Genomic DNA, 10,228 nt, shown 5'->3' with positions numbered 1-10,228 from the left:
AATGTGTAAACAATGCTCGGCTCTTTTAGCCGTCAGTTTGTCAAAGCAAAATACTCTTGAAACCGCAAAATGGACCTCCTCTCTACGAGCCAGGCCTCTCAGTGTGTCTAAACCCCGGGTGGGGGGCTCGCTGCCTAGCAGTTTTGGCCCTTTTTCTCTTTGTGCCTTCCCCTCGGGCACAATAGCAGCCCTGAGGGGATGAGTTGCGGGCCCCCCCCCCCCCCCCCCCCCCCCCCCCCCCCCCCCCCCCCGTCGTATCTCAAGGGGTTCGCCTCGCTCTATTCTCACTGGCTACAGCCAATCATTTTGTTCCATTCAGTGTACGTGTCAATCTCCTTCTGCGATATGCTCGCCTGGAACTTACAAAAGACGCCGTCAAAGTCCTGGTAGGTGAGGGGCCTGATCTGGCCCCGGGGCATCATGCCACTCATGTCCATGCCCTGGGCCGAGGCATGCAGCAGGCCCACCAGGGCCTCCTGGCACAGCCGGGCCACGTCCAGGCCCGAGAAGCCCTCGGTGCGCTGCACCAGCAGCGCCTGGTCCTCCTCGCTCAGACAGTACTTGTGCTGCGACTGGGCCAGGAGCTGGTTGACGATCTGGTGGCGCGCGGCGCCGTCCGGCAGCGGCACCAGGATCCTCCGGCCAAAGTAGCGGGGCAAGCCCTCGTCCATGTCCTGCGGTCGGCTGGTGGAGCACACCACCAGCACCTGGTTGGCGCCGTCCTCGCCGGGGCAGAGCAGCAGCGAGTCCAGCTGGGCCAGCAGCTCGGCCTTCAGCCGGTGCACGGGGCTCTCCTCGGCGAGGTGCGCCGACAGCAGCACGTCCACCTCGCTGATGAACAGCACCGAGGGCTGCCGGCAGCGCGCCACCAGGAAGGACGCCTGCAGGATCTTGTCGCCCTCCGCCAGCCACTTGGTGGCCAGCGTGGAGCCGCTGAGCAGCAGGAAGGGCGCCCCCAGCTGGCTGGCCAGGCAGCGGCCCAGCAACGTCCTGCCGCTGCCTCGGGAGCCGAAGAGCAGCACGCAGCGGGGCGCGGCGCCCAGCCCGCTGAACATGTCCGGCCGCAGCATGGGCCACAGCACCTCCTCCTTCAGGCCCGCCTTGGCCGCCTCCAGGCCCGCGATGTCGCTCCAGTCCACCGGGGGGCCCTGCTGCAGGATCTCCGAGGTCACCATGTCCAGGAGGTGCGGGTCGCTGCTCTTCAGCTGCTCCTCGGCCGAGCGCGAGGAGGAGGAGGAGGAGGAGGAGGAGGCGGGCCCCGGGGTCGGGTGGGACAGGTGGAGGCGGTGGTCGTCGACGGCGGCGCCCTGCTCGGAGGAGGCGAAGCCGCCGAGGGTGTCTGCCGCGCGGGAGGCGTAGGCCGGGGGCGTGAGGGCCCCGCCGCCGGTCGCCTGGCCGCCGTACTTCCTCTGCTGCTCGGACGCCATGGACGACTGCTTCTGGGAGCCGAAGAGCAGGGACGATGAGGACTTGTCGCCGCCGCTCCTCTCGAAGCCGTTAGAGCCCGAGTTGTCGGCCACCCGGTACACGGCGTTCTCGGCCGCGCCGCGCGTCTGGCCGTAGCCGAAGCCGCCGCCGCCGTAGGAGGCGTTGATCTGCTCCTGGCTCGCCATGTAGAAGGCCTTCCTCTTCAGGGAGTTGGCCGAGCCGCCGCCGCCGCCGCTCCCCAGCGGGGTGGGCGTGATGGGGGTCAGGTTGTGGCTCTGGTACGGGTACCCGGGTAGCGTGGAGGACGGGGGCAGCGGGGTGGGCGCCGCGATGCCCGAGGGGAGGTAGGAGGACGGCGGCGGCGGGGGAGCCCCCCCGGGGCTGTAGCCCGGCCCCAGCGAGCCCTGGGCCGGGTACCCCGCGGGGGGGTAGTTATACCCCGACAGGCTGGGGGAGCCGCCGTTGTACGCCGGCACCAGGGCGGGGTGGGAGGAGGGCGGCGGAGGCGGGGGCGGCGGCGGGGGCTGCAGCAGCCCCGAGCTGTGCAGCGGCGAGGACAGGGTCGGCGCCTGGCCCGCCGCCGCCTGGGAGCCATAGCCCCCGTGCAGGTAGGCCCCGGTGTAGCCCACCCCGGGGCCGTACTCGTGGCTCCCGCAGCTGCTGCTGGAATAGCTGGGCTCGCTCAGGGTGCTGGAGGCCAGGCCGGGGGAGCTGCACATCCCGGAGCCCACCTCCGACGCCGCCGTCGCCACGCCGCCCTTCCGCACGGCCACCACCCCCTCGGGGAGACAGCTCATGGGGTACACGCCGTCCTGCCAGGTCTCGGGGTCCCCCTTGCCGCCCCGGCCGCCGCCGTTCATGGAGGCCTCGGAGTAGGCGCCGGGCGGCATCTCCAGGAGGCCCGAGTACTTCTCGGCGTACTTCTTGAGCAGGTTGGAGGCGGTGAGGGCGGAGATGTCGTCGTTGGCCCAGGCGTACTGGTAGGTGGAGGCGCGCTGCAGGTGGCCCGGCACGGCCCGGTATGCCTCGGGCTTGTGGGCCGGCGAGCGTGTGGTGGAGGAGATGTCGAAGTGCTGCTCGGCCCACTGGCTGTGCTCCTGGGTCCACTGCATCTTTAGGCCTGAAGGGGGGGGGGGGGGGGGGAAGTGGAGAGTTAGCCCCTTAAGTCGTAGCAATGAGCTTTAGCACATTCAGCCGTAGAATAGGGCTGCTCAATTATGGAAAATCATAGTAACGATTATTTTGGTCAATATTGAATTCACGATTAAGCGAAAACGATTATTTTTGAGTATGAAAAGATGATTCATTTATTCAGCATTTTTCTCTAAAAAAAACACTTCAGAACTGTGAACTTTTAAATGTCCCCCTTAAAAAAATACACAAAATGTTCAAATAGAAAGTGTTCAAATCGTATATTATGTACAAATATGTATCCAGCTGTTTTATAAAACATTTAATGAATTACAGAAATAAAAACGTACGATATATATATATCGTTTCAACTTGATTATATGAGTTTGGAGATTGCTTGACGCAAAAATCTAAATCGCGATTAATCGACAGCCATACAGTAGCATAGGGCGCTGTACACCTGGTAAGTTAGCAGACACTCCTACATCGAAGTCACTGATGGCTGAGGCTGAGGCACAAGTCTTGAGGAACTAATGAAATTGAATGGTCAGCACAGGCTGAGGCAATGGTACACAGCGAACAAGTCGTGGGTGGTCGTACACAGATTGACTTCTCAAAGAGTACTGGGATTCACATTTTTGGAGACTGAATTCAAATTCAAATTGTATCCGTGATTAGCTAAACATAACATAGATCAAAGTAAATGAGAGAGAGAGAGAGAGAGAGAGAGAGAGAGAGAGAGAGAGAGAGAGAGAGAGAGAGAGAGAGAGAGAGAGAGAGAGGGAGAGAGAAGAGGGAGAGATGACATAAAACCAAAGTGCTTTCAATTTAGTTCAAGGCATTTGAACCCACAAATCCTATCATCACATTTTTTTTCACATTTTGATGATGTAATACATAACTGTCTGTTTGGGTTCCAAGACACTTTGCTCTGGCTTATCACAGAGTTACAGTATGTATTTAGAAACATAGGGGGTATGTTTCAACGCTGTCAAAAAATACATTGTCTTCTCTTTCTATTCAATTCTTCTTTGACATCTTATGAATAAATCGCAAAGCAGGATATAGCCTATAATAAAATCAAACAACATAAAGTCTTCCCTGCTGCGTTGTTGTTGAGATTAAAACAGCTTTGATAGCCAACGATTAGTGCCTGGCCCGGTGGGTTGAGTTCCCCCGCGTTCGACAAGTTTCAATAATGACCGCCTACCAGGAATAGGCCGACATCAAAAGTGTAAGTGACATTTATAGCAGCATAACACGGCAGTAGTGGTGTATTTAAAGGAACACCTGATTCAATAGCAGAACATGTCGTTTGAAAGTGTTTTATTTTTTTTGAAGTATGAATGATAATTTTATTTAAAGGATATTCCCGCTCTGAATTACAGCTACGTGATCGCTGGTATGAGCCTGTGTGACTTGCGGTCAATCCATCGTTTGGTCACCAACTAAGACGCACTCAGCCCGGATTCGTCTCACGTTTCAAAATGTTTGCAGTTGATATAATATGATAGAGTTTCCACACGTGTAAAAAAGGAAAACTAGAACCTGTGGAGAGTTGGACCAATTCTATGTAAGAGGTGCGCCTCTTTCCTATCTATCCATTATCCCATGGATCCGAAATATTTAAACCCAATATGAGACACACAGCAGTGTAGGCCAGACAAAGTCACACGCGGTACAACGACTTCTATCGCCAGCAACACAGCATTTACGTTTTTATGTAATATATACCCCGGTGAAAGAACAGGTAGATATGACGCTGTTAAAACAATGTGTATGGCCCGAGCAGGAAGGCAGCAGTGGTGTGTTTGCCTGTCAGCAGGGGCTGTGTATCGTGGAGGTGGTGCTAGGGGTGGTGGCGTGGAGTTGGGGGTGGAGGCGAGGTGTGGTTTGGGGGGGGGGGGGGGGGTGGGCAGTCTAATGCACCCTGGCCAGAGCAATAAGACTGAGCCACAGAGGGTCAGCTATAATCCCCGCCCTGGTCCTCTGAGCCTGCCTCAGATGGGGTCTGGGAAAAAAAGACCTGCGTCTCGCTGAGAGAGCGAGAGAGGGAGGGAGAGAGAGAGAGAGAGAGGGAGAGAGAGAGCGAGATAGACAGAGGGAGAGAGAGAGAGGGAGAGAGAGAGGGAGAGGGAGAGGGAGAGGGAGAGAGAGAGACAGAGGGAGAGAGAGGGAGAGAGCGAGAGAGGAGAGAGAGAGAGAGAGAGAGAGAGAGAGAGGAGGGAGGGAGAGACGAGATAGACAGAGGGAGAGAAGAGAGAGGGAGAGAGAGAGGGAGGGAGAAGTTAGGAGGGACGAGTGAGCAGAGAGGAGAGAGAGTGAGATAGAGGGAGGAAGGGAGAGAGAGAGAGAGAGAGAGAGAGGGAGAGAGAGAGAGAGAGAGAGAGAGAGAGAGAGAGAGAGAGAGAGAGACACACACAGAGCAACCCCACCCGCCACTTCCCTCCATCCTGACCACCCCTCCACCCCCCTCTCTCTCTCTTCCCATGATGCCTTGCGTCTCTCAGTGCTTTCTTACGTGCTCTGGCATTATTGCACATGTTTGTGTTTGTGTGTGTGTGTGTGTGTGTGTGTGTGGGGGGGGCAGTTGTGTGTGGGTGAGAGCAAGGTCCAATCACACACACAAACAGGTAGACACACTAGCGTCCTCTCCCTCACACAAACACCCAGTCTGGTGGTGAGGGCTCCTGTGCGTTTGTTTGTTTGTGTGTGTGAGTGTGTGTGTGTGTGCGCATGTGTGCGAACGGGTATGTGTGTGTGTGTGTGTGTGCATTTGTGCTTGCAATGTTGTGCACACACAGAAACATATTGACGGGTGCACACCTATTTTTGTTCCCATAACACACACACACACACACACACACACAGCAAAACAAAAAAACACCCATCAACATCCACACACGTAACACACACTCACACACACACACACACACGAACACACAAACACACACACACACACACACACACACACACACACACACACACACACACACACACACACACACACACACACACACAGACACACACACACACATACACACAGACACACACGCAAAAACACGTTCACACACGCACAGCTCTTTTTGTTCCTGGTAACACACTGAAACCAAAAGAACAACACATAAATAGGCACAAACCTACACAACCACACACACACATCCCCACACACACACACAGACTGACAGACACACACACACACACACACACGCCGTGCACACACACAGGTACGTGCACGGCTGACCAAGACGTGCACGAGGCAGGGCAGGTGTGCAGGGAGCCGTAGCTGGCCATGAATTACAACACACTGTGTCAGGCTCTGCTTCTGTCTGTTCACTTCACCTTGACCTCTCCCTCCCTCTCTCCCTCCCACCCTCCCTCCCTCCCTCCCTCTCTATCTCTTTGTCTACCTCTCCCTCTCTTTCCCCCCCTCCCATCCTCCCTCTCTCGCTCCCTCTATCTCCGTCCCCTCCCCCCTCTCTCTGTCTACCTCTCTTCCTCCCTCTCTCTCACTCCCTCTTTCCCTTCCTCCCTACCCCCCTCTCCCTCCCTCCCTCCCTCTCTCTCTCCGTCTACCTCTCTCTATCTCACTCCCTTTCTCTCTCCTTATCTCTATCACACTCCCTCCCTCTCTCGCCCTCTCTCTCTCTCTCTCCCTCCCTCTCTGTCTCCCGCCCTCTCTCTCAATTCTCCTCTTGCCCTCCCTCTATATCCCCTCCTGTCGTCTGTGTCTCTCTGCCTCCCCCGCCAGGTCCTAGCCTCCCCCCTCTCCCCCCTCAACATAAAGTTTCATTTTTTCTTTGTCTTTTTCCATGCGTTGTACTTTTTTTCTCTCCCCTCTCCACTCTCTGTCTCTCCCCCCCTCCCACCTCAACCCCCCCCCCCCCTCATTGTTTTGGTATTCTGCCTCTCGTCCAAACCCAACCCCCCTCCAATTCACTCCCCCTCTTCCCCTGTGTTCCCTTCTCATCTCTTAGACATGAACACTATCACCTCTCTCTCTCTCTCTCTCTCTCTCTCTCTCTCTCTCTCTCTCTCTCTCTCTCTCTCTCTCTCTCTCTCTCTCTCTCTCTCTCTCTCTCTCTCTCTCTCTCTCTCTCTCTCTCTCTCTCCTGTCTCTCTCTCTCCTGTCTCTCACCCAGTCTCTCTCTTTGTCCAGCTCTCTTTCTGTTCTCTCTCTCCATCCATTGTTCTAGCCCCTTCTTTCTGTCTATCTCCCTTTCATATACCCTTTCCCCCCTCCTCTCTCTCCCCCTCTCTCTTTCTAACTAATTCTCTCTCCCCCTCTCTCTCTCTCTCTCCCTCCCATGTCTCACCCGTCTCTCTCGGCCCTTTATCTCCCCGTTCCGTTCCTGTGTTTCTCAGACAGTATTTGTATCTCTCTCTCGGTCTCCCGCTATCTGTCTCTCTCTCTCTCTCTCTTTCTGTCTGCCTCTCTCTCTCTCTCTCTCTCTCTCTCTCTCTCTCTCTCTCTCTCTCTCTCTCTCTCTCTCTCTCTCTCTCTCTCCGTATTTACCTCCCTCTCTCATCCCACTCCCTCTCTCGTTTTCTCTCTCTCCGTCTGCCCCCCTCTCTCTCTCTCTCGCCCGCCCGGCCCCGCATTGTATACCTGTCGCCGTGGGAGACCAGAGAGAGCCGCTCTATCCTTTAATCTGCTCCCGCTCTGTCTGCAAACAGCCGTCCGATCCGTCCACCTCCCTCATCCTCCACCCCTCCTCCTCCACCCTCCCCCCCCTACTCCTCCTCCTTCTCCCCTATCGCTCCCACTCCACCACCACCCCCCCCTGATCCCGGGGCATCCTCAGGGGCCAATGTGTCATCCCAGTGCCCCCCTCTAGGGGGAAGCGAGCCCACGGTGGCGTTCTGACTGAGCCGACTCGGATACAGGAAGCTACGGAAGCCTTTCAGGGGACATCTTACTCCGCCCTGACCAGGGCCGACACTGCGTGTACCAGGGTACCGACAGCCAGGGGCCCCGGGGGAGCGCTGGCGGGCCCTCAGAGTGGATTATGTGTGTGTGTGTGTGTGTGTGTGTGTGTGTGTGTGTGTGTGTGTGTGTGTGTGTGTGTGTGTGTAGATTTCTGACTGGTCAGGAAGTGTTTTTGTGTGTGTGTGTGTGTGTGTATGTGTGTTTGTGTTTAATGTGTGACTGGATTTCTGACAGTAAGTGGGTGTTGTCTGCATGTGTGTTTTTGTGTGAGTGGGTGTGCGTGTATGTGTATCTGTGTGTGCATGTTTTTTTTTGTGTCTGTGTGTGTGACTGCATGTGTGTGGTGTGTCTGTGGAATTGTGACTGGCCTGGTGTTGCATTTGTCGGTTTGTGTGGGTGTGTGTATTTGTGTGTGCGTGTGTGTGTGTGTGTGTGTGTGTGTATGTGAGTGAATGGATGTGTTTATGGCTCAGAGGATCCACCCTCTCTTTCCTCCCTATGTGATTAAGTGCTTCACACACACACACACACACACACACACACACACACACACACACACACACACACACACACACACACACACACACACACACACACACACACACACACACACACAGAAAGCAAAAGCATTTAATGCAAAAGCGCACACAAAAACACACACGACAGCCCTCCTCAAACACATACAGGCAGGCCACTCAGATATGCTTGAACACACACACAAACACACACATACACAAGCACACACACAAACACATACATCCCGGGTCCCCTGTGCGTCTGTGTCTGCTGTCCCTCTCTCTCTCTCCCTCTCTCTCTCTCTCTCCTCTCTCTCTCTCTCTCTCTCTCTCTCTCTCTCTCTCTCTCTCTCTCTCTCTCTTTGTTTGCTACAGCCTGTAGTGAATGCCCCCCCCCCCCTCCCGCTGACGCCCTCCACACACAGCAGCCGTTAATTAGCAGAACGCCGCGCCGCTAATTGTGCTAATTTACAGCGTTTTAGCTGAGAGGTGTCTAAAGGGTGCGGTGTGTGTGTGTGTGTGTGTGTGTGTGTGTGTGTGTGTGTGTGTGTGTGTGTGTGTGTGTGTGTGTGCGGGTGGGCACTGTCACCCGCCTCCAAGTCTGCATGGGTGGCACTGACAAAAGTAAGTGAGGGTGGTTGTGGTGGTGATGGTGGTGGTGATGGTGGTGGTGATGGTGGTGGTGATGGTGGTAGTGGTGGTGGTGTTGGTGGTGGTGGTGGTGGTGGTGTTGGTGGTGGTGGTGGTGGTGGTGGTGATGGTGATGGTGATGGTTGTGGTGGAGGTGGTGGTGATGGTGGTGGCCTTGGTGGGGGGTGTTGTGGTAGTGTGTATTAGCCAGCAGGCCCCATTAATATTTACGGTGTGTTTAAATAGGCAGGAGACACTCTGTAAACACAGGACGCAGAGACGAGAGGCGGGGAAATATGAGGATCAGCCTAACGGAAATGATCACTTTTTATTTAGTTACCGGCCCTGGTATATTTTATAACCGGTACTGTAATGACGTCGTTGTGGGGTGGAATGCATTTGACATACGTATATTTAAGGGATAATGTATAGAACGCCGGTCATTATCGGGAAAATAAGCCCCGACAGGGTGAACAGGACACCGACGCAAAGCAGATCTTGCTTTGCCCTGAAGGGGCTTATTTTCGATAATGACCGGCGACGTTCTATACATTATCCCGCTTATTACACGGCTACTTGCGACTACGAATAAAATCACTTCACATGGTGTGTCTTTTTACAATATATTTGTTACCAGCATTCGTAGTGTTGATCTGCAGAGAAATAATCTGCCAAAGACGTTGACGTCACTTAGCAACCGAACGCTGGGGTTGACAAGTTACCGGACTACTTGCGGAGCGATACAAAAGACGTCATTAGAGGCAAAAAATCCTTTGTTTTCCTTGACAGCGGTCAATTATACTTAGCAACGGTGAATTATAATTCACCGCCGTAAGTTGTGAAGGGCCCATGTAAGTAAACGGAGCGTTCCACGGCATTGAGAAGACCCCTTGTAATAAATATATATATATATATATATATATATATATATATATATATATATATATATATATATATATATATATATATATGTATATTAAACTCTAAATACAGTTATGTTAATTATTATTATTATTTGTCACTGTTGTCTCTGTGTGGAAACTCAGTGTGGAAAAATATTTTAAACAGATCTCTAAGAATTGAGATGTGTTTAAAATAACTAATATTCACAGCAGGATCTAAATAAAATAGGATCCAATAAAATAACAACAATTTATTAGTAATTCAACCTATACCGCAGCGTTATATCGCAATGACTGCCGCCATTTTGGATTCATAGAAGCGTTGTAGCGTTAGTTATTGTGTAAGTGTTAATGTTTTGTCGGTCATTGTTTAGTCTTTAACGGTGAAATGATTTTGTCATTACAGGGAGACGTTGATGTGATTGAAACCGCCACTGAGCTTTTTCATGCGAGTCGCGGTTAAACAACGTTTTCATTAGGCCAGGTTACGGAGTATTAACGTCTATTTAGGAATTTTACAGTACTATAACTCTCTGGAGTCCTCTCACAACGGAGCAGCATCAACAGTGACAACTTCCATGATTTATTTCTGCGGTACAAGCACAACATGTGTTTAATACAAAGGTTTATGTAAAGTAACTGTTGGAAGTATTATTTTGCCAATATTGTCTATGTGTGGAAGGCCTGTGTGG

The 10,228-nt window shown here is 53.3% G+C and overlaps 1 protein-coding gene across 1 annotated transcript in view; it reads right to left on the bottom strand.

Moving 5' to 3' along the window:
• Nucleotides 1-256: 256 nt before the first annotated feature.
• LOC115541341 (fidgetin-like) overlaps nucleotides 257-10,228 on the bottom strand; it is a 43,153-nt gene continuing 33,181 nt past the window's right edge. The window contains exon 3 of the mRNA XM_030353015.1: nucleotides 257-2,548. Within this exon, the coding sequence (XP_030208875.1) occupies nucleotides 285-2,548 (2,264 nt within the window). The 3' untranslated portion in view covers nucleotides 257-284. The remainder of the gene's footprint in view (nucleotides 2,549-10,228) is intronic.

This window comes from Gadus morhua, chromosome 4 (genome assembly GCF_902167405.1).
Source record: "Gadus morhua chromosome 4, gadMor3.0, whole genome shotgun sequence".
Taxonomy (NCBI): Eukaryota; Metazoa; Chordata; class Actinopteri; order Gadiformes; family Gadidae; genus Gadus; species Gadus morhua.
The sequence above is the reverse complement of the archived record's forward strand: the minus strand, read 5'-3'. Positions and strand labels throughout refer to the sequence as shown.